The sequence below is a fragment of the Abramis brama genome, assembly GCF_963993115.1.
Source record: "Abramis brama genome assembly, chromosome: 7".
Classification (NCBI taxonomy): domain Eukaryota; kingdom Metazoa; phylum Chordata; class Actinopteri; order Cypriniformes; family Leuciscidae; genus Abramis; species Abramis brama.
In genome coordinates, this window is record NC_139969.1 from 4,689,041 (window position 1) to 4,714,300 (window position 25,260).

Below are 25,260 nucleotides of genomic sequence, written 5' to 3' on the forward strand. Positions count from 1 at the left end.
CTGATATCCCAAAAAAAAAATCAGTCCCGTCTGATATATATATTCAGTCATTAATCCAAGTAAATTCACTCTCATTACATGTACAACCTAGGCAATTTACATTTCTTCAAAAACAAAACAAAAATACATCCGCTTATAAATGTATATTATTTTAATTGATCTAAAAAGAGTGATTTATGGTCATCCAATGAATGCCCATGAGCACTTTTTTGAGTGTGTATATATATATATATATATTTAAAAAACAGTTATCGAGTTTAGTTTGATTTCCAAAACCAGTTAGAATTGAGTTCTGACTGATATCCAAAACTAGTTAACAATGTATTTTGTCTGATGTCCAAAACAGTCATAAACTAACTCATCTAATCAGCCAAAAGGCCAGATGAAGGCAGGACAGAGTAAAGCAGGAGACGACAGGTTTAATGCAAGCAGCAGAGCTACAGTTAAGACCATCAGAAATACACAATGCACAATAATAAACAGAAAAATAAGTTAAACAGGTCTGTATAATTCCAAGATGTGTCCATGATGTAACCAGTCCCATGAAGGGGAAAGTGTTCTCCCATCTGGGACTGTTTATCCTTGACTATGTCAACAGAAAAAAACACTATTTACAAAATGTAACAGTAAACCAAATATCACAAGATGAAAGTAACATAATGTGAATACTTTAGGTTTTCAATGCACCATAAGATAATAAAAATTAGAAAAGCAATACGCTGTCAACAGCACTGTTTTATCTTAAAAACAGAAAATAGTCTCCATGCAACGAAAGCAATTTTCCCACCTGGCACATTTTTTCATGCAGTTTATAACTGATATCAGTGGTTTATGCACCTTTTTTTTCCTTCTTGAGATCAAAGTGGTTTAGTGAGAGGTATCGCATGTGGAAATGACTAGTCCTTGACCTAGACCAGATCTGACGGGAGAAGCTTGGATAAAAAGTTCCTGCTAGGTCACAGTGTCAGGTACCCTGGAAATCCAGAGTTCTCGCGAGAGCACAATTTGAATTTGCTCAGCGAGTTACTCTGGCATTTAGTAATGATGCTTATTAACTATGCCCTTGTAGCCGAGCTGCACCAATCACATCGGGTTATCTGATATAGGCGGGCCAGAGGCGAGCTAAACATGACGACAGCGCTAGTGGCAGCGCAATCACGACAGTAGGCGCGTTTCCATTACAGATTTGGGCAAAACTCTTTTTTTTTTTTTTTTAAATGTCGACAAAAAACTATTGCGAAATGACGCCGTTTCCATTAACCGATGTTATGCGACTAAAACTTCACTTTTTCCTCTCACGATAAGTCATTCCAAAAATCATGGCAACGGACGTTGGTAGGTTTATGTACTATATCCCAGCCACTGCACTGGCCATTATTATTAATCAAAAGAGACGTATGTGTGTTATCCAATCATTAATGGCAAGGAAGCCTATACTTGAGAGCAGCACATATGAGGAGTTTCTGGGTGTTTCTCCCTCATTTCTGCTTCGAGGTCTCGATTGTGGCATTTCTTTGAGGTTTAGAATCCAGTATTCCTGTAATTCTTCTGTCTTTTATGAATTTAATAAAGAACTCTGTCTCGTATTTTGTCCAAACACACCGCGTCATCTACGTCAGGTGACCTGTAAATGCGCAAAAACTGTTTCCATTGCAGTTTTGCGAAATATATCTTTTTCGAATTGCCTGAAAAAGCACCTCATGCGAGCGTAAAAACTTTTTTGCGATAAATGGGAGTTCTTGCGAAATTGACGTGTTTCCATTGGGCGTATTTTCAATGTGCAATTTCAGTTTGCAATTTGAAGGGTAATGGAAACGCGGCTAGTGATTGGTCATAGTGTTATCCAATTGCGTGCAGTTAGATTTTCAAATGCATGCTTGGAACCGCTCCTCGAGTTGGGCGATTTTCATTACTCAATGCCAGACCCTTAATCTTCCGGATTTGGGTCTGGATTTCCAGGCTAAGTGTCTGGCAGAACAGTGAGCAGACCCAATCGCTTGAACCTGCCAATGAAACTGCTGTAAATCCAGTGCAACTAGAATTAACCGAGGCTGTCTACACCGGACAGTTTGCAGACCAGTTATCGGATTCCATTGCATCCGGCTTTACGTCCCAACCAGCCTTATGCCGTTTCAAACTATCCTGTTACTTCCCAAGCCTGTGTATATCTGTCAATCAGAATGCACACAAAGATGGTGTTTGATATGAGGGCACATGTTTTGGTGGGCTGGCTGGAGAGAGTGGGATTGTGAAACTCCAGTCATGCAGGACTCGTTGTTTACGTTGTGATGTTGGTGTCCTCCGGTAAACCTGCAGTTCTGTATGCGTCTACGGTTGTAACAAACGGTAGGTAGCTCTGGGACACATGGACGTAGCCACTTAAATCTACTGGATTCCTTTCACAGTTGAAGAGTGAATCAAACAAGAGATCGGCCGATGAGGGCTCCAAGACTTCTGTAAATCCAGCAGGAACGACTTGGTCTGGTTTGGTGTAGCTCTGGTTTAGGAAATGTGTCGGGAAAGCTTGAGTTGGTGCCGGTATGGGGTCCAGGTATGTTGCAGTGCCGTTGGTCTTGGTTTCGGCCTCATTGTCGTCATGTCGAACAGTGTGGTAGGATAATACCTGAACTGGGTCGTAGTCTTTCTCAGCATAACCCTGATAGCTTGTAGCTTGACCGATAGAGATGATGGAGCTCATGGTGGATGTTAGCTTATGCTGTTGAACATAGAAGAGAAAACTTCATGAAACAGTAGTATTGAATATATATATAATTTGAAAGGAGACTCTTATGCTCACCAAGGCTGCGTTTATTTGATCAAAAATACAATAAAAACATAAATATTGTGGAAATATAATTACAATTTAAAGAACTGTTTTCTATGTAAATATATGTTAAAATGTAATTTATTCCTGTTAATCAAAGCTGAATTTTCAGCATCATTACTCCAGTCTTCAGTGTCACATGATCCTTCAGAAATATTTCTAATATGCTTTTTACCAATAATTAACTTTCTTAATTATTTCAATATCCAAACTTATAATATATTAATAATAATATTCTATAAAAATATATATATATAAAAAAAATCTGTTCACAAGTTGTATTTACCAGGATTTCACTTCATTCATGTTTCATATTTCATGTTATGAATGATTTTCTTTGACACTGTTGTCTACTACTTGGTATTAGTGGAAACTGAGTACTGTAAACAAAAACTATTTTCGTCCTCAAAATTTTTTGGTATATGTTTTCCAGTAAAAATATCTAAATATACTTAAATCAAGATACATTTACTTGAGAAGCAAAATGATGAAACTACATGTTTTTAGGCCACATCTTTGGACATTAATATGGAAGGAATTTTCTTCCAAGACTGTAGCAAGAGATACAGTTAATTCGCCAAAAAATATAGTTTAAAGATTATATTGATACCAAGAGGTGTATATATTTCCTATATAACTATAACAAGGGTTGTGTTTACCTGACATGGTTTAGTGTAAGACCAGACGGACAGGCTGCTTTTTGAGGGGTCTGGTATGGTCGGACACAGACACTGTTTAATCCTAAAAAACAAACATAAATACAGAGACAATAAGTACTGCATGCTAGTATGTTATCATATTAAATAAACACTGACATTTTTATTAAAATAAAAGAACATACTTCATTGCAAAGTGTTTTTAATATGCTATCTCCATTTATTTGAGGTTGTTCATATTGAGATGTATAAATATTGGACCATGTTTATTAATGCTCTCCTTGAATGAATATAGATTTAATAACTGAATCATGATTTATTTATAAGTTCTCTTACCTCACTCTCAAGCATAATGGGATTATTAGTATCAGAAAACTCAGTAGTAGTGAGCACAGCAGTATGGGGATCACTTTTACATCCTCAAGCCCTTTGGACACACACAAACAGGTTTAAAGATAACATTGTGTTTATGCAGGCATGCATGAATGTATCAAAAATTCAAGCCAAATGGTGTCATACCCACAGCCACCATGTGCCACGGCCCAGCGGCGCCCCCTACTGCAGTGTGAGCCATTACACAGATGTTATAGGTTCCTGCGGTTAGCCCACTCAGAGATATCCGTTCAGCACGAGTGCAAATCTTCTCACCTTCAGATACAGACACAAACTCACAAATGAAAGTTCTGCTCTGAAATAGTTCTGATATAGCTTTTCAATATTTTGCAAAGAAAAGTGTGCGTCTTACTTTTGCCATTTATACTGTACAGAACAGTGTAATTCTGGATGAAGCCATGAAGTTTCTCTATAGGAACCGGTTCCCATTTCAGAATAATGACGCTGCTGCTCGTCTCCAGCACTGTCATCGTTGGGCCGACAGAGGGCGCTGATACACAGGAACACATCAGTAATGCATTCACACCGGCATTGAGAAATAAATGACAGAATTTTTTTGTGAACTATCCCTTTAAGGGTGAATTCGGCATGTTGTCACAATACAGTATATGGGGTGACATATATGAAATACAACATACTATATAAAATACTACATAATATACTTATATATAATATACTTGCATAATATATAATATATAATAATATACACATACACACACATTTTGACTCAAAACCTTACAGTTATACATCCTACTAGCCCCATTCTTCTCTAAAGTTTATGTTTCTGTGTGCTTTTTTTTTTTTAGCATGACATATGACAAAGGAAAAGAGTTGACAAATACACTATTGCAGTACTACCACACCTTCAGTTCCCATAAATGAACATGCATCTTTCAGTGTAATATCTGACCTCCTTCCCGTGTGAAGGCAATGACAGACTTTTCACTTCCTGCTCGTCGCCCATACAGTTTTACGACCGACAGATTATATGGAACTTCTGGCAGAAGACCTGAAACACACATACATAGACATGGACTAAAACTATAGTTCAAGTTATTTGATTAAACTATGATTATAGTAGTAAAAGAAGGCAGTATGGTTTTTTTTCATCTAAGCACGAAAAAGAAGGAAAACTTAACACTTCTTATGAAAGGTGAAGATAAAATGAAGTCATTAAAGAAATATATTAATGCCACCAGTAACTATGAACTTGTGATTTGATCCACACCAACAGGCCACTGTCATATCGACCAGCAAAAACAAACAAAAAATGACTTAATGTGCATTCTATTGGAGTGTAAGTGATTGATCAGACCTGTGAGATTAAAACTTCTTGCAGTTTTATTCATTTGTTCCCAGTGCAGACTAGCTGGTCCACTGCGAGGCACAGAACTCCACTGCAGCACAAAGCCGCTCTCTGATTGGTTCAGTGCAGCTGTCCATTCCACCTTCAGACGAGTGTCGTCCAATGGGGTGATGCTGATACTCTGAGGGGGAGGGAGTTCTTCCAGGGCAGGAAATGGGAGATAAGTTTGGGATAAATGAACGTAAGGTTTCTGATAATGATGTTGTTTAATGAATGCTTGTGCAGAATTTCCCATATAATCATCACTATTTCATTAGACGTCCACAAGGAAGTTGCTTTGAGATTTTTGCAGGATGTCATGAATAAAGTAGAAGAAAGCAAGCGTTTTTTTTTTTTTTTTTTTTTGGCAAAAAATTAAATAAATAATTTGTTTGTATATTAAATAAACATGTTGCGGTGCCTATTTTTTAAACAAATTAGCTACTTATTCTCATTTGATTATTTCTTCAAATTATATCATCTTTTAATTTTTTAATTTGAGTTAAATGCAAAAAACAGTAAAACTAATAAATATTACATTATATAAAAAGATAACAAATTCAAATTCATTGAATTCATCAAATTCATCAAATATGATATACCTGTGATGCACATTAAATTCTACATTAATGAAGCAAGTTGCATAAAGACCAGCATGGGCCAACTAGCGACCATAAATGACCACCGGTTTGGACCAGCTAGAAACCATGTAAACCAGTCCAGTGGTTATTAGTTATTAGCATTTTCCAACACATCAATTCCACTGAAACTCCCAAACACGCTGAAGCATCACATCAGTGATTTACCTGCATCTGTGTGCGCGGGTATGTAGAGGTGAGCTGGAGGTGACGTCCCGGCAGAGTTGGTGGCCGTCAGGTTACACTGACAGGGATCGGTTGAGACGGCGAGGACGCAGGAGCTTCTGGATGCGTTTAATGCGCCGCAGGTCCACTGAGATGAATCCAGCTCACTGCGACAGGACGCTGAGTAACTCAGCACAACACCATTGACCTCAGGCCAGGAGACAGGCTGAAACACACAGACAAAACCCAAAGATATGAATTATTATAAATAATTAGTCATGCTTTAAAGCAGGTCATTGAAGTAAAATGCATTTGCAGGCAGATAGTGTAGTTACAAGATCTACCAGCAGGGGCTAAAAGGGCCACGAAAAGCAGACAAACATTGACCCCTTCATCACAGTCGCAGCTACAGAGCAAGTATGGACTTGCTAATGCTAAGACACACTGCTGTAAGCATGGAAGTTATGCTGCCGCTACTGTAGCATATCTAGGCAGGTGGAGCTGGGGGAGGTGGAGGGTTTCAGAGAAACTGCATGTAGGACTAGCTTACAGCAAACAATAAAGCAGACTATTTAAATGCTGAGCAAGCAATCTCATTGGCTGCAGGATCAGCAGAGGCCAATCAGCTTGTGCCATGCAGTAATGATGTGATTGCTTGCAGATTGCATGTAAAGGATGTAAAAGATTGCATGTATCAGCCTGTGCCCTCTAGAGTTTCATGACTGAACTAGATATTTATAATGCTTATCAGTTCATTGTTACACCTTTAGAAAGTATAACGTATTTAAAACACATAACAAGCAACCAATTTCTGCAAAGAGACTGCAAATGTTATAATGCATTTTAAATTAAATTTATTATGAAAAGATATTATAACATATTAAATACCTTTATAATGCATTACGCATAAAGGCTTTATGTTAAGTGTTACCAACATATGAAATGAAAATTAAATGAAATGAAAGTTTGAAATGAAACTGACAGCCCTAAATATATATATAACATGTAAAGGAGTAAACATGCATGACACACTTCTGTTTTAATTAGCACTGGTTCTGTGTTAATTTCCTGTTCCAAATGTTTCTCTCCAACAAAATGAGCCATATCGCCTCACACCAGATTATATTAATCACAGCAGATGTGAGACTGGAATCATTCTGAGGTTATTATCCTTCTAAATGTTATTGCAAGCAGTGAAAGACGAGAGACAAAACCGCTTATTAAAACCTATTAAGTTGAACTGAGGCCTCATTAATTATTATTCCATAAAACTCAACGAGTGGATGAGGGTACGGACAAGTCAGGGACTAGATCTTCTTGTAGAAGGATGATACTTTACATTGGACCCCATTGACTTGTATTTTCAGATTATCTTTTTTTGTGTCAAACAGTCATACAAGTGAGGTGCGACCAACATGAGGTAAATGTGAGTAAATGGTGAGTAAATGTGAGTAAAAGGTGAGTAAATGATGACAGTTGTCAGAGTTGTCATTTTTAACAGGATTATCAATTTTGGGTGAACTATCTCTTAAAAAAAAAGTTAGCGTGACAAGCAATCTGGTATAGAATACTCTACAGATTGTCTAATCACTAAATAAGCCGCTAAATGTGCTAAATTCAGCCATATCAGTTGATATGTGGAGGCCAGGAGGCAGGATGTGGTTGTGCTGTTTGTCAGATTTAAGCTGACAGGAAAATCTGAAAGGGTGTTATTAAAACAGGAAGTGCCTTGATGCACAGGAAGTGAGTATAAATAAGTCTTTTATTTCAGTCGCTGATCTGCTTTACATCTCTATATTTATGCTTTTGATTTGTTTTTGTCTGTATGCCAGGTGGGAACATATAAACATATATTAAATATTAATGCTCATGTCATTGTTAAGTTTAAATACGTTTTCCAATAAATTCATCCAGAATGGTCCATCTCACAGGAAATAAACATCATAAACTGTGCTCAGATTGTGCCAAGATAAAGTCTGCAATCATAGTCAGAGACCTCAATAACATCACGCTGTATGTAAACAGACTCATTTGTGTCTGTTTTTAATTCTCATTTTAAGGAAAAGAATCATCTTTACAAAAAGCTAACGCAAAATAACTGAGAACTACAACAATGGTCTATAAAAGAGGTGGCGGTTTTTCTGTGAGCTCAGTGCTTTAGCTACCTTTCGCAATCATCCTTTGAATCACATGCTCATGTTTGAAAACAGATTTCTATAGAACAAAAGCAAACCTTCCAGAGCAGGGTGAGGCGTCTCTTTCCAGCTTCTTCTGCAGGTTGGATGTGTCTCCAGAGCCGAGGAGCCGCAGACGGGGCTGAGGAAAGATTAATCTTATTGCTCATATTCATCCATATGACCACATTTAACCACACTACTAAACACAAATGACTCAAACTGATGTCTCTCTTTGTCAGCAAACACTGAAACTGATCGTAACGAGTGGTCTAGATAGAATTGCTTTGAACAAGTTTGGTGGGATGTGAAAATGCACGCTCATTTGAGAGATTCAAGCCAAAAAGTGCCCCTGTTATGCTATTTTAATGGTTCCTAATTAGTTTTGGAGTCTCCTACAATAGGCGTACATGCATCCAAGGTCAAAAAACATTTTCATTTTCTAATAATATTGTAAGGCTGGAGAAACTGGAAGAACTGGAAGAGAGAGCTACTCTCTGAGAAGGACAAAGGAAATTAACATTTGAACTTTCTTGCTATATTACCATCCCCATTCAAGACACGATCACACTTGAGTTGACCACCTCCCAATTTACACATCATTCCTTTCACCCATCCCTACCTGAATTCACCCAAAAATCTATATGGTTTAATATGAACAATTATCATACAGTATTACATGTTTGGTATCATTTGAAATGTCTCAGTGCGACTGGTACAAAGGTCTCATTCCCAAATAAGTAAACCAAAAGGTAATAACGTATTTAAGAGTTTAGAGATAATTCACACACATAGGAGGGTGTGTCTTCCAGGCAAATTGCATCCTGTTCTCAAAGGTGTAAACTCAATGCAAATTCTGCCCTCAGTCTTGGACAGTTTCCATGTGAAAGAAGTTTCTGTCTATATAATGAAATGCAACCAGAGGATCAGGGCGATTCTGTACATCAGATCAGCCCGTGATGCAGAGAGTCGCCAAGACTCTCAGCATCATGTATTTCCTAATGTCGGGTTCGCATCTCTTCTCTTTATTCCAGAGCATTTGATGTTTTGTATTGATTATCTTTGAACTGATTATGTAATTGGCATGATACATTTACCTGACATAATAAAAATTGTAAACATTTGATTTTATTCTAATCGGCTCTGACATTATTTTCAGTAATGCAATGTAATACTGAAAAAGCATAACAGGGGCACTTTAACAAGGGAAATAGTGCTGTAGGAATGACGTATTTTTGTAGGTCAAAACCCGGAAATGAGTTAGCACTTCTGGCTCAAGTCAAGTCAGTTGTTTTTTTTATTTTTTTTATGGGTTTTGAGTTAAATGCCTGAGGTCACTGTGATCTTGCCAAGTAAGACATGTTTTTGGATCAGCAAATTTTGTTGATCCTGGAACAACATTCCTGTCTGAAAATGTAGTCCTAGCCCCATAATTTCCCTAAATCAGAGGCAAACAATAGATGAATAACACTGATGTAGAAGAACCTAACACCCTGGTTGTAAGCCTAAACTTGACATAAACTGTAAACTTGTCCCTCAACATCATGTTGTACTTGGTGAAATCACGTTCACCAGCAGACAAAAGGTTTGTGGTTACCCCAAACTCAAATTATTTTCACGTTTTATTCTACAACATAAAATAAAAAAATTTCCAAAGCTTTTACTTGTTTTGAAAAAGGCAGTTGCTACCAAGTGTCTAAATGAGACTGCAGAGTTTGTTGGTGATTAATTAAACATCATCATACTGAAGTAAACTTTCACAGCCTCGTTGTGTTTATAATCGCGCTCTTGCAAACTCTCCTTACTCAAACTTTCAGGTGGCATTTAAGTCTGTGGTGTAGTGTAGTTTGTTTATAACCTAAGTTTAGCTTTTTACTTCTGCAGATTGTATTTAGGCTTCAAAAGTTCATTTGTCAAGATTATCATGATGAACAAAACATGTAAGAATCATAACCTTTCGCTTATTTTATACAATCATCCAAAAGCCAATGGAAATCCTATGGGGTGTCTGTTGTGGGAACCAGGTGATGCTAACTTCTGTGTTGGCCTACAGAAATACGTCATCCCTGCAGCGAGTTTTACCTTTCTCCACAGAAATACGTCTGAGTTTTACCTTTCTCCGCTGTGGTGGTGTCTATAGAGGTCCATGAGCTCCAGTGAGCGTGTGCTCGATTGTCCTGAGCTCTCAGTCTCACTGTGTACTTGGATCCAGGGTGTAAGTCACAGAGCTCCAGTGTCTCATTGGAATACGCTTGTATAGTCTGTGATCGAGTCTACAGGATCATAGGAGAGAGTTTCATTATAACAACCACCAAATATAAGTCTAATCTTATATTTGGAGTAATCAAATAACAGTTTTGTTAACCTTTGTGAAAAAGAAGTAAACTTTAACAACTTATAAAGGCCAATCCACACACACAGCAAAATCCCCAGTGTTTATATAATCCACAGACTCAGAGTGTTATAAGTAACACTGAAGCAATGTTGAAGTTAATGAGATAATTAAGTGATTAATTGAGTGATGATTGAGCATTATTTAAGACACCTGATGTTAACAAGCAGAATCACTGAAGGAGAAAATCACAAATGTTTTATCACCATTATGGTTATCAGTGTGTGCTTTAGTTGGGCTCTTGACCCTTACATTTTTAACTTTAGATTCAGTTATAATCAATAAAGTAAACCTAATTTAGAAATTAGGCTCTAAATGAGTTCAGTGATTCAGGTCAAAAATGATTGTTAAAACACAACCAACACCATCAGATCACATTTTCTCTTTGTTCATCTGGCTGTTATAACTGAATTACAGCAGCCAAACTAAATCTGAAATAAAAAAATTAAGGGTCAAGAGCCCAACTAAAGCAGACACTGATATCCATAATGGTGACTTAAAATGTGTGATTTTCTCCTTCAGTGATTCTGCTTGTTAACATCAGGTGTCTTCAATAATGCTCAATCATCACTCAATTAATCACTTAATTATCTCATTAACTTCAACACTGCTTCAGTGTTACTTATAACACTGAGAGTGTGGATTATATAAACACTGAGCAGTGTTCATTTAACACTGGGGATTTTGCTGTGCAGACAATCACCAGATTAAAGTATGTCACTTCTCAGACAATCCACAACCTGTCAAACACCAATTCAACATGTTCAGTCATGGAAAAAAAGCACAGACCAGTGGCAACAGATGCCGACAGGGGTAACAACACACTGATCCTGTCACGACTAGGCACATGAAGCAGACAGACGAATGTGAATGAATTTAACAAGCAGATGAACAGAATCTAACAGCATGTAAACATAGACATGAAGACACGAACAATAACCGACAAGGGACTGAACTGAACTGGGGAGAATATATACACAGGGTAAACGAGGGAACTAACTAGACACAGGTAGATGAAGGTTAACTAATCAGGGACTAACAAGAACAGGTGTAGGCAAGACAGAACATAATTGTGACAGATCCGACAAAACCCTGACTGTTGGCGGGAGTCTGTTGTTGCAGTGTGAATTGGGCTTAAAATAGTACTTATTATGGACATAATACTTTAAAAGAATATACATTAGATTGTATGAATTTTGAATTACATTGTGAGAATACAAACTTGTATGTCATGCATTTAAATATATTTTTAATTGCATTTATTTGTAGTGATGAAGTTGCAGTCTAGTACATACAATTTTTTAATTTAAAAGTAATTTTAAGTAACACTACAACTAAAATAATAATCTTTACATGTGATTTAGTATGTTAGTCAACACATCAAAATAAGTGTGCTCCTTTAAAGCATGACAATATGTTTGAATATAATGATTTTAAATGTACTGTAAATCTTTTACTTTGACATTATTGCAAAGTGTACTTTTTAAAAGTGTACTTAAAGGGTAGCTCTCGCCAAAATGCAACCTAGAGTCTTTTTGTTAATCTACCCGAGGCAAACTTTCATTTAAAGAGCAGTAAAATCACGCACATCCCAGTCAGGTACGGGTGCTGGATCTCATATAGAATGCAAAGTTACAAAGTAAAGATCCGCACACCGGAGAGCTCCCATTCACTTGTGAATGGGAGCTCTCCGGTGTGTGGATCTTTACTTTTAAACTTTCATTTAAAAGCATATTAGAATGGAAACACCACTTTTAAGATTGACCGTATTTTCGTTTTCGGTCAAATTGTCTTTTGAATGGGAGTGCTTGGGGTACTTCTATGATAGCATCAAAAATCGCTATTTTTAAAACACTAAGAAGGCTCGACACAACATGAAACTTTGCTCGAAGTATCACCAGAGGCTCTACACATGAACTCCAGCATTAACAACATTGTTTGTGTACACAGAGTTTACTAAAAAGAAAGATTTTGAACAACTCACTGTAGCTGTGTCCGCCGGCATTTTGACAGTCAAAAATAGTCGATCTCCGAATGTGAATGAACTGATCCTGAATTTTAGTATTGCTTCTTATATGAGCATAATTTTTCAAATACAAGGTCAAAATTGATTTTCACTAACGACAAAACAACAAATTATCCATCAATTTATATGGAACTAAGCTTTAGGAGCTTTCCATCTTTCCATCTCTCCTCCCTGTTACGTTGCATTCAGAGATCGACTATTTTTGACTGTCAAAATGCCAGCAGACTGTCAAAACGACATCTTCTGAAGTCTTTGAGCGTGAAATAGACCAAAATATGATTCATTATTATAATCAAATAAGTGTGAGTTTGGGATGACATGAGGATGAGTAAATGATGACAGAATTTTCATTTTTTGGTGAACTATCACTCTTTTTTTTTTGCTAATTTTTGCTAATTATAGACATATGTATAGACCTGGTCATGTGTCGTGAACTCCACTTGGAGCAGTATGTGGTTTTTCTCATCCTTGGAAAAGCTCTCAGTCATTCCCCAGACCACATGCAAACATCTAGCTGATGACTTGAGATGTTTTATCTGTGGGGGAGGAAGTTTCACTGCAGTAGAGAGAGAAAACATAAGGATAACAGGAAAGACAAAACTCTTTATTGACAGGTTTCCTGTGGTCAGAAATGCCCTTGGCACTAAATACAGGTGCAAAGAATGATGAATAGTGACTGTAAACATAACAATTGATGGAAATTAGTCATTTGCATAATGCGTTCTTAATGACATTTTTTGAGACATGTGTCACCATCATATGAAAGGAATAAACAATGTGTGCATGTGCGCTTTTGTTCTCTTTATTCATTGCTTGTTTGCGTTGTCATGACCAACCTTGACCTGTCACAATGGCAGAACTGAATACTAGCATAATGTTAATTGTGCTGTATGCCTTAAAAAATTGTATATGAAATTGTGTGGATGACTGGATATGGATAAGTCATGAACATTTAATACATTAGCATGCTAGTTATCTTGAATATATGCACTACCATTGAAAAGTTTGGGGTCGGTAAAGCTGCATTTATTTGATTTAAAATACAGTAAAAACTGATATTGTGAAATATTATTACATGTAAAAATAACTGTTTTCTACATGAATATATCTTAAAATGTCATTTATTCCTGTGATGGCAAAGTTGTCCTGCTTTACAATTTTGTGGAAACCGTGATACATAGTTTTTTTGGGGGGGATTTTTGATGAACAGAAAGTTCAAAAGAACAGCATTTATTTGAAACTGATATTTTTGTAATATTATAAATGTCTTTACTGTCATTTTTGATCAATTTAATGCATCCTTGCTGAAAGGTGTTTATTTCCTACTGACCCCAAACTTTTCACCAGTATTGTAGGTTGGCTGGGCGTTATATGCATAATGGAAGTTATTAGGCACAATATACACCCTAAATATACAGTAGTAGTAAGTAGTAAGAGTTGTATAGTGGTATACTATGTCCAAAGTGTTCATACCTCCAGTTTCAAAGCTACAGTCAGTCAGCACAGAGATGCTCATTAATGTTGTTCAGTGAAGTGTTGTACCTGACTCGAGACCGTTGAAGAAGTATGGCGGTGAGCGTATGGATCCAGTGTGTGTGTCCGCCAGCACGTCTGCGCAGAAACAGTGTAACGCTGAATTCATGTGCTGAACGGCGCAATTAGACCCTCTGGTATCACAGACACCCACATCATTGAAGCTTTCTTTGCTATCACAATGGGTTCTGTTCAGAATAACACAAGAATATTCACAATCACTTACATGCTTGCATATTAAGAGCCAACTGTGTACAGTACTGGTGATTTAAAGGGGTCTTATTGTGCTTTTTAACATGTTCAGCATTTTTTAGTGTGTAACGTTGCTGTTTGAGCATGAAAAAGGTCTGCAAAGTTACTGTAGGAGCATTAATTATTTGATATTTATTATTGGTTATTCACTGTCACGTGGGCACAGGTAATAACTTCCGTTTTCTTTATTATTTCCTTTTGGCGGATTGTTTGCTGTGTTTGGAAGGGGTGAGTTGCGGGAGCCAACTTTCTGTTGACCATATCATGTCTGCATATATCAAGCTGAAAATAAAAGTAAAATCAAGATAAGATCGCCAGTCTATTGTTTTGTTAATGATATGACGACCGAGTGCGAGCGAGTCACGAGCCATCCCACTACATAGCCTCTATGTGGCTATTGCCTGAACATTAGTAAACAGAAAACGGCGCTGAATTTCATTGGAACGCAGTTGTGGATTGCAAGAAGAAACAGACAAGAGATGCAGAGCACTTGGACCGGTATGTGATTCAGATTATTATCTATCTGCTTGCTGGTTGTCTATTGGAGACGCTATTTTGGTTGTGCTTGATGTGGAGCGCGGATCCGTTTGTTTGGATAAACTACGGTGGGCTGGAAAGTGCGTAGCTTAGGGGAGAGTGGGGTGATTTGTGCCAGGGGGGGGAAGTAGTTCCACCCTTGTTTCTGGAAAACCATAGAAGAAATTGGTCATGTGACCACATAATTTTGAAAAGCAATCATATTTACTCGTCCTCCAAAGAAGAGAGACACATGGCATGAGAGTTAAGCATATTTTAGTGCAAAAAACTGTTTTTTCCCTTTCAAAGTAAAATTTCTATGATTAAGGTTTTTTGATTGTAGTGTCTGAACAATTATAGACAAGTTTGAAAACATTTCACACATGTTTTAGTGCTTTAGTAGGCTACACAATGAGTCTATACAGTTAGCATGATGTTAGCTCTTAACTGCTGGATCATGCTAGTTTTTCAAACTTGTGGGTCTGGGGTGATTTGTGCCAAAGGGCCTGGGTTAAGTTGTGCCAGATCCAGACCACCTAGACCTACATACTCACAGGGGATAATCTTGAGAAGTGAGGAGATGGGCATGCCTCATCATTGTTTGACTTAGGCCTGCCTGTTATTTGTTTAATTTAGCTAACACTGATTTCAGTTTTGAGTTTGCACTATGTTATTAAAGAGAAGTTTTATTCCGTTTTTAAGTGGCCTATGTCACAATAGGATGTTTAGAAATTAGCCTAGTCACTTTATTCTTATATGTTACATAACTGACAGACAGCGCTGTCAACAGGCATCTATTGCCAAAGACTTTTTGCCTGAAATGATTCACAAATATCATATATTGTGTTGCTATGGTGCTCTAAATGGTTGCTAGGGCGTAGCTTGATAGCTTCACAATGATCCTGAGAGACTGATTGGTCGTCTGAGTAAAATGAGCCCGCCCCCTTGTCTCTATGACACTGTGATCCAGAGTTATGTTCAATACAAAATCCCTATGCAATTGACCATAGTAGGAAAAACGCATGCTATGGTATTCCAGGGTGACAATATCTAAATAAACCTTAAATTAGTCATTTTGTATTGAATTTATCTTGCTTTCATATAGCATTACGGTTCATAACATTAAAATGTTCTGTTTTACTTCAGAAATCACTGGCACAATTTACCCCCAATGTATTCCCCCAAAGGCACAACTTCCCCCGCACCAGGGGCAAGTTGTGCCATGAGACCACTTTTTTCCCAAGAGCTATATTTCTGAAACAGTTTATTTCAGATCCAAAGTTATTGTTCTCAGGGATGCACCACATCCTGAAATATATGTACATCCTTAAGTTGAAGGCATTACTGCCATGGCCTCACTTTAAAGTCACTTTGAGTAAAAACTGGCACAACTCACCCCTATGTCATGTGTGTTTCACGTAGCTCTGGGATTTGCACAATTGTTGTGTGCGACTAAACGGATTGCCTTGAAAGTTGTATGTGACGCTAAAGTTGTTTGATGAGTGAAAATGGATGAAGATGAGGCTGATGCGCTTATGGACAGTAAAAGGGAGCGTAAGCTCACCGCAAAGGCTTGGGAGTTAAAGATTGAATCACTACAAAAGGACCGTAAATCCAAAGTGAATAAAATAAAAAATGTGATTGCTTCAATGCAGAGCTTATGCAAAATGATGAAAATTCATCCAAATTTTGCTCGTTGCTGGAAACATTGAAGCTTTTGAGAGATGATGCCACTTTGTTAGCCTAGAAATCTAGACGCACCCTAGCGGCAGCAAAATGTATTTCGCAGCCAGAGGGGTCTAGCAACTCTCAATAGACCTTCTAGCTGCAAAAACCTAAATTGGGTCATGCCAATCACGTCGTGTATAGAGTAGGCGGGAGCGGGCTTAACATATGACGACAGAGTTGTGACAGCTGCCACTTGAAAACAAAGAATGACGGCTGCTGATGGAGAACAACGGTCTTTCGAATCGGCTTTGGCCGCGACTCGGGAGGACTTGGAGTTAAGTTTTTCTTTGAGAAAAGAGCAAAGAATGGCACTTAAGTCATTCTTTAAAAAAGGAAGATGTGTTCGTCGTTTTGCCGGCCAGATATGGCAAAAGTTGAATCTATCAACTAAGCTCCACTGTTGGGAAAACGCTCTGGTTGGTTTAAGCGCTGTCCTATTGCGTGCAGAGGGAATTTGAAAGACAGCCGTTTATCCCGCCCCTCGGATTAAACCGCGTCTATGGTGAGTTTCCAGACCTAACATCTTGATGTAGGTCTGGCTTGCCAGGCTATCACTTTGTTGCATGAGAGTGTGATTCCTTTACTTCCCGCTGAGGAACAAATAAAGCAAAATGAATGGTATGGCTCAGTTTTTCGGTTCAACAAGGGGTTTATAGAAGATGTGGAGCAATGGCTGTCTGATCTTAAACCTATGAAAACTTTACTGACTCCTACCATAGCAGCAGCATCTGAACAGAGAAATGAATGTCCTCTGTCATCTCATTCTGCAATAGATGGAATACCAACAATGACTATGGCTCCTTCAAAGGATTTGTTGCCTGCTGCTGAAACCTCTAATGCAAATGCAAATTCACTAAGGATTCTGAACCAAAGTGAGGCATGTAATGCATTGACTTGTGAGCATTTCACAGATGAGATCAAACCCAACTGATAGTATTTCAAATGTATTCAGCAAAAAATCAAGTAAAAGGAGTTCTTCTGGTTCACGATCTAGTAAATCATCGACATCATCCGCTTGCCTTCAAGCTGAAGCTGAAGTGGTGGCTTTATTAGCCAGTCAGCAAATGCTGCAACAGAAGCATGCTGTGGAAGAAGGAGCATTTAAGTAAGAAAAAGGAACAAATTGATCTTCAAACTAAAATAGCGGTCTCTATGGCTATGTGTATAGGTCTGCTGCATCAGAACAAAGCATGCATTTGGAAGTAAGAAAACCAAGAAAGGAAAAGGATGAAGCGATCTGCTCTAATTCAATGGCAGTGCATCAGTTCAAGTTGACACACGTCGAGTCACAGTCTTTGTTTGTTAATTCAACAGGAGGTGCAAGAAATAAGGAAAGCAATTCTCAGCTTCAGCCTTGCAACAACCGAGGTCCATAACACCATTTCAGCCAACTGCATCTGTGAATGGGCAGCTACTCAGTCATCATGGTAGCAATGTACCTGTTTCAGGACAATCACTAACTGATGGAGAACAAGGAAATATATTGCGTCTTATGGAAAAACAAAATGAAATTACTGCCATGTTGGTAAAACAACGCTATATTTCATTACTTCCTCACAGAGATATTCTATCTTTTGATGGAGATCCTTTACAATATCAATGCTTTATACGTTCATTCGAGGAGGTTGTGGAAAAAAGAGCAAACAGCTATGGTGATTGTTTCTGTGATTTGAGCAGTATACCTGAGGTCAACCTAGAGAACTTGTCAGAAGTTGTCAACACATGACTTCCACTCAGGGTTACATGAAAGCCAAGACCCTACTTAAGGAACAATTCGGAAACAAACTCAAAATCTCTTCAGCATATATGGACAAAGTGCTCTCTTGGAAGTTCATTAAACCTGAGGATACAAGGGCTTTACAAGATTATCATCTTTTTCTTAGAGCTTGCTGTAATGCTATGGAGGATGTTCGTTATATGAAAGAGTTAAACTTGGCTACCAACATGCAAATAATTCTTTCAAAGTTGCCTTTTAAGATCAGAGACAAATGGAGAGCAGTGGCGTGTGATCTGCAGAAAAAAACGTAAGGAACCAGCAGCATTTAAAGACATTGTGGATTTTGTAGAGAATTGCAACATATCCTGTGTTTGGAAACATCATCTTAGAGGCTCCTTTTGGTGGAGGTCGAAGCATGATTCGTTCTAAAATTAAGGGAAGTAGTTTTGCTACCACTGTTACTGTACCAGGTATGGAAGATGTTGAGAAAACTAATAAAGGAAGTGCATCCTGTCTTTGTTGTGTACTGTGCTTGCTAAAAAAATCCATAAAGAAAAGCTGGACTTTCTGAAGAAGAAAGGAATCTGTTTTGGCTGTCTATGTACAGGCCATATTAGCAGAGATTGTAAGAAGCGCGTAACATGCAGTGTGTGTGGCTCTAAACATCCCAGCATCCGTCATGTCTTTCAGCGAGATAAAACAGAGGAACCAAAGCAAGCAGTGGGCAGTGCTCTGATCGCTGTTCAGTCCAGTAGTCTTACTGGGGCCGGTGAAGATGCTTGTGCCTTGTCCATTCTTCCAGTATGTGTTAAATCTAAGAATGGAAACAAAATTGTGGAAACTTATGCCTTTTTAGATCCAGGCAGTTCAGCGACCTTTTGTACAGAAAGTCTTATGAATAATCTTAATCTTTCTGGCAAAAAACTGAATATTCTGCTTAAAACCATGAATCAAGACAAATCGGTTTCCAGTTATGTTCTCAAGGATCTAGAAGTTGCTGGATTGGATCAGACACATTATTGTTCACTTCCTGAAGTGTATTCCTAGAAAAGTATGCCAGTTTCTAAATCCAATATTCCCATGCACAGCGATCTTGTTCGATGGTATTATTTAAATGGCATACACTTGCCCTCAATAGAAGCAGGAGTTAAGCTCTTAATTGGAGCAAATGTACCAGAGGCACTGGAGCCATGGCAGGTTGTTCGCAGTCAAATGAATGGGCCGTATGCGGCAAGAACCATACTTGGATGGACAGTGAATGGACCGCTTAAAGGAATGTAACTTTCTGTTAACAGGATTTCTGTCTTAAATTTGGATGAGCTTTGGGAACAACAGTTTAAGACCGATTTCCCCGAAAATGCTCTGGATGACCTGGTAGGGATGTTTAAAGAAGAGACTCAGTTCATGGATCTTGTATCTCAGTCTGTAAAACTTATAGATGGTCATTACTGCATTGGTTTGCCCCTCAAGAATAAAGATGTGGTCCTACCAAACAATAAAATAGTTGCAGAACAGCGGGCTTTGAGTCTGCAAAGAAGATTCAGAAAAGACTCCGCATTTCAAGAAGATTATACTGCTTTCATGGAAGATGTGATTTCCAAAGGATATGCGGAAAGGGTACCTGTGGAGGAACTTGAGAGGCATGACGGTCGTGTGTGGTACATACCTCATCATGGGGTTTACCAATCGAAAAATAAAAAGATCAGGGTTGTTTTCGACTGTAGTGCCTCATTTCAGGGAGTGTCATTGAATGGACAACTACTTCAGGGACCAGACCTAACAAGCACTTTAATAAGTGTTCTTACAGGATTCAGAATGGAGTGGCTCTATGTGGCTATTGGATGCCTGAACAGTTACAAAGCACAAAGTCACAGTTATTCTCTATATCAGTGTCACTGTTTCTGAACTCCCTGAAACACTTCCTTTGTAGTATTGAGTTTTCTTCCAGGAACGAACACGTCACAATATTCCTCATGTAAATAATTCCCGCCCAAGGCAAATGCAAAATTAAGGGGCGGGGCCTGGTTGCGGTAAGGTACGGGTAAGTTATGGTAAGGGGCGGGACATTTCTGAAACAGGCTCAAAGTGGTTGACCAATCACAACTCACTCATCCAGCTGACCAATCAGGGCACAGTGTGCTTTTCAGACGGAGGAGCTTCATAGAGACTGGAACTAAACTGAAAGTTACTGACAGACTGGGAAAGAGGTCCTGCAATAGTTTAAAATATGTGAAAAACAATGTGTTTTTGAAAATTCAGTCATTAAAACCTATTCTAGTAGAGTGCAAAACAAAATCAACACTTTGTAAAAGGGCATAATGGATCCTCTTTAAAAAAACAACAACCCAGAAACCAAAACAATGATCTGAAAAACCTGTAATGAAACACAAAGAACTTGTTTCATCTATATAGCAAATGAAGAAAACTGTACAGCAAATAAAAGTGCTTTTAAAACCATTGCAATGAGTGAATATAAAAACAGAACTTGAGTTTGGCAAACTTAAACCGATTGTTTCTTATCGTTTTTCTATCCACTCAAAACAACACTGACATATCCTTAACCACGATCATTAACCACTTTCAGATCAAGATAACAAGTTTGTAAAGCCCCTAAAAATGCTAAAAAGATGTGTATTCATGTATACGTAAATTAATTTCAAAAGAAAAAACAAATTAAATGTGAAGGGACTTTTCAATGCATGAGACTTGAATAAAGGATCTTTAACACGATCATGAAACATTAATGATCTTAATGATTAGTTTCAATGATCGGCACAAATTTGCATATTGGTTGACAGTAGTGACGCCAATCAAAACCAGGAAGAGCATGTGATAAGAAATCTAAGTACTGTGGTGGTACTATGGTATCAGATGTTAAATGGATAGTTCACCCAAAAATGAAAGTTCTGTCATCGCCCTCAAGTTGTTCCAAACCTGTGTGAATTTATTTCTTCTGCTGAACACAAAGGAAGATATTTTGATGAATTTTGGTAACCGAACAGAAAACCCATTGACTTCTATAATAGTTTATTCCATACTACGGAAGTCAATAGTGCCCGTCAACTGTCTGCATCAAAAATATCTTATTTTGTGTTCAGCAGAAGAAAGAAATTCATACAGATTTGGAACAACCTGGAGGTGAGTAAATGATGACAGAATTTCATTTTTGGGTGAACTGTCACTTTAATACCAAAATACTTGCAATGTCATGCTGCTGAATGATATCATATTCACACAGTCATGTGACAAAGAAAGGACACCCTTTTGAATTCTATGGTTTTATGTATCAGGACATAATAAAAAATCCTGGTCCTTGGTAGTCAGGCGCTGCTAATCAAATGTCTTTAAAAATAATAATAATTTGTTACATTTATATAGTGCTTTTCTGGGTACTCAAAGCGCTTTACATGGAAGGAGGAATCTCCTCAACCACCACACATGTGCAGCATCGCCCTGGATGATGCGACGGCAGCCATATTGCACCAGAAGTTTTGGCATTTCGTTGGTCTGAAGCATTCAGGTGTGTGTTAACATGATGATCTTAGAGAAGCAAAATGTCGTTGTCATCAATCTAAGAAGGGTTACACGGCCATTTCCAAACAATTTGAAGTCCATTATTTTACAGTAAGGAAGATTATTCACAAGTGGAAAACATTCAAGACAGTTCCCAGCAAATTCATCCCAAGATCAGACCGTGCAATGCTCAGAGAAACTGCAGAAAACCCAAGAACTAACACCTCAGACTCTACAGGCCTCAGTCCAGACCTCAACCTGATTAAAATGCTGTGGCGGGACTTTTAGAGAGATGTGCAATAAACAGATGCCCACAAACCTCAATGAACTGAAGCAACATTGTAAAGAAGAGCGGGCCAAAATTCCTCCAGAACAATGTGAGAGACTAATGCAGTCATATAGAAAATAATAACTTCAAGTTATTGCTGCTAAAAGTGGCTCTACAAGCTACTGACTCATAGGCTGTACTTAGTTTGTCACACATTGCTTCTCCATTTTGGCTCTTATTTTTGTTAAATAAATAATGACACAGTGTAGTATGTTATGTGTATTTATCATTTGTCATTTTAAGACCTGCTGACGACCAGATGATATTTTATTATATCCTGATATGTAAAACCATAGAATTCAACTGAGTGTACTTTCCTTTTTACATGTATATCATGATATTAATGAGTTACCTTTAGTGTACTTTAACGAATACCATGTTACTGATGGTATGATACCAGTCCATAAACATGCTAATACATTTTAGATCGTTTTGTTAGTGTAAAATGTCTTACTTGTTAATCTGCAGTCTATAGCTGCTGACGTTCAGGTGGTGGTCGCTCGTTTCCCAATAACAGGTGATGTTGATGTACTGCAGAATCACACACTGTGTGATGGACAGCGTCAAAGAAGCTGCTGCTGCTGAGAGAGTAATCACATGTTTAATGGTGTTTCTGAACACAAAGAGATTGTCTCTGGGCTTATTCAATCGCATAAAATAACAACATATAAAACATGTGACAACCTGCCCCACCCTGGCATCATGACAAGTAAATGCCCTCGGACCTGAGAATATAGTTCAAAATCTTTCCATTAAAATCTGTTTTAATATTTACTGAGCATGTGTGTAATTGGATCTTTTGGTTGAAACTTTATAGCTACTGATTGAGCCCTCAGTGTGACAACTAGCCCCGGTCTGCCCGATTAAACCCATTTTGACACAAAAATAGCAGGTGAGCATCAACCTCTGTGTGTGTGTGAACTGAACTCACACGCAGCCACAAAACAACCAGCCGTATGCATCAGATTTCAGCTAAAGGGCAAGAAATAATCCAGTGCTGGGAATCATGAAGAAACTGAGCGGAACACACACACTGAATGATGGCACAACCATAAACATGCGCTTAATTTTTACGGCCGTTTCGCAACATGGTTGTGCCGTTGTTTTGGGTAATGGGTCGCTCAATACTTGTATAGTTTCAGGTTTGAGACGTAAGAACCAGTGGTCTTCAACCAGCACCATATTTGCATATAGCTTTGAAAGATCTTCAGCAAATAAAAATTTAAAATACCAGTCTGTTCTTCAATCAAAACTTGTGTATGACTAACAAAATGACTAACATATGAACTACTGTTAGGGTGCTTTTCAGCCACTATATGAAGTCACTGTATTAAAAAAAAATCCATGTGACGATTCTACAGAAATTCTGTTGTTTTCTAGTGAAAAAAGAAAGCGTACAAAACTGAAAGAGGATGACACTGATTTTTTTGGGTGCCTATTCATTCACTTACAACTTACCGTGGGACTGTCCCACCACGGTAAACTGTGGTTAAACGTCTAACTCGAGCACATCAAAGATAGTTCATCCCCTCCAACCTGTCAATTACACAAGCCCAGATCTTTAACCACTACACTAAACCTTTGACACGGCCAAGACGCTCATTTTAACTTAGTAGAAAGTAAATTTACATGTATTATTATAGAAACTCTAACCTGTGTCCAAGAACTTGTTCATAACGTACATCCAGAGCAGGAGTCCAGCTTGAGAAGGCTTCCTTCGGCTCATTTCTGACGTGAAGACTGTCCACTGCTGTGAAAGAAAGATCACGACATCTCAGCTGAATGTGAAGTGATTCACAAATCAAGTAAGCAGAGGCTCAGAGGTCCGGCCGAAAGTTTGGACACTACTATTTTTAATGTTTTTGAAAGAAGCCCTTTATGCTCATCAAGCCTGCATTTATTTGGTTTTGTGCAATGTATAAACACATAAGGAATAATAAGAATAAGTCGAATTACCAGATGAATGGATTCAGAAAAGTATATTTTTAGAGGCTTAAAAAATATATATAAATAAACAAACAAATTTATAATTATAATTATTTAAAATGTGTAAATAAATAAATACACACACATAAAAGCAATAATAATAAGTCCATGTTTGAATCCAGAAAATTATATTTTTAGAGGGTAAAAAGTTAAATAAAATAATACATTAATAATACTAAAATATATGAATACATTATTTAAAATAAGCATATACATAAAAGCAATTATAATAAAAAGAATAAGTCAAATTACCAGATGAATGGATTCAGAAAAGTATATTTTTAGAGGCTAAAAAAGAGGAAAAAATAACAAATAATAAAATATTAATATGGTAATTTTATTATTCTTGTTATTAATATTGGTATTATTATTATTATTATTATTATTAATAATAATAATACATTTTTTAAATATTAAGAAAAATCCAGAAAAGTATATTTTTAGAGGGTAAAAGGTAAAGCAAAATAAAAAATAAAACATTAATACGTTATTTAAAATATGCTAATAAATAAATACATCAATATATAGCCATATTGCAATATGAAGAAGGGAAAGAAGAAGAAGAAATAAGAATGCGCATCGACAGCACTTTTTACAGGTAAAACGGACAGGCAAATCATAAAAAACAAGTAGGCTATAACACTATATTTTCTAGTCGTTCAGTCAAAACAGATTCACATTTGGCATGCATGAAAGCGCAAATGAAGCAGCTTAAATGGCTTTTATGGTGGGTTTCCCAAACAAAGCGAAAGCAAGAATAACATCGTAAAGTCGCCATGTGCGCGAGTTTACCTGTGCTGGATGAAGCTGGATGAAGCTGAAGAAGCGGAGAAGAGTTGAATGCTGAATCCAACATTTACAGTCTGCCCTATAAGTGTCCGGTGATGACGGCAGGGGGTCTGATGTGTGCTGATATTAGACGCTGATGTAACGCCAGACACGCGTGTTGAGCGCCGGGAGGAAGACAGTTCGCGAGTTGAGTGGTTGGGGTGTTGCTTCTGTGAAACAGGCTATATCATCATAACAACTAATGGAGTTGGCTATGCATCTGGATAACATCGTTCTGTAATCCTG

The 25,260-nt window shown here is 37.7% G+C and overlaps 1 protein-coding gene across 4 annotated transcripts; it reads right to left on the minus strand.

Annotated features, from left to right (window-relative positions):
• Positions 1–404: 404 nt before the first annotated feature.
• On the minus strand, positions 405–25,260 carry LOC311086587 (interleukin-6 receptor subunit beta). Of its 4 annotated transcripts, none has more exons than XM_084119539.1 (15): positions 24,979–25,260; positions 23,854–23,950; positions 22,655–22,778; positions 14,156–14,334; positions 13,030–13,169; positions 10,309–10,468; positions 8,255–8,337; positions 6,025–6,247; positions 5,189–5,377; positions 4,784–4,882; positions 4,226–4,363; positions 4,000–4,128; positions 3,817–3,907; positions 3,484–3,565; positions 405–2,716 (listed from the first exon to the last, which is right to left on the minus strand). In XM_084119539.1, exons 2-15 carry the CDS (start codon positions 23,924–23,926, stop codon positions 2,279–2,281), a joined length of 2,148 nt encoding a protein of 715 aa, XP_083975665.1. In that variant the 5' UTR covers positions 23,927–23,950; positions 24,979–25,260; the 3' UTR covers positions 405–2,278. The 4 variants fall into 4 exon arrangements, with proteins under 4 accessions (XP_083975665.1, XP_083975664.1, XP_083975663.1 ...); XM_084119538.1 differs by having other exon boundaries at positions 22,655–22,781; positions 24,979–25,236; XM_084119537.1 differs by having other exon boundaries at positions 22,655–22,781; positions 23,854–23,954; positions 24,993–25,185.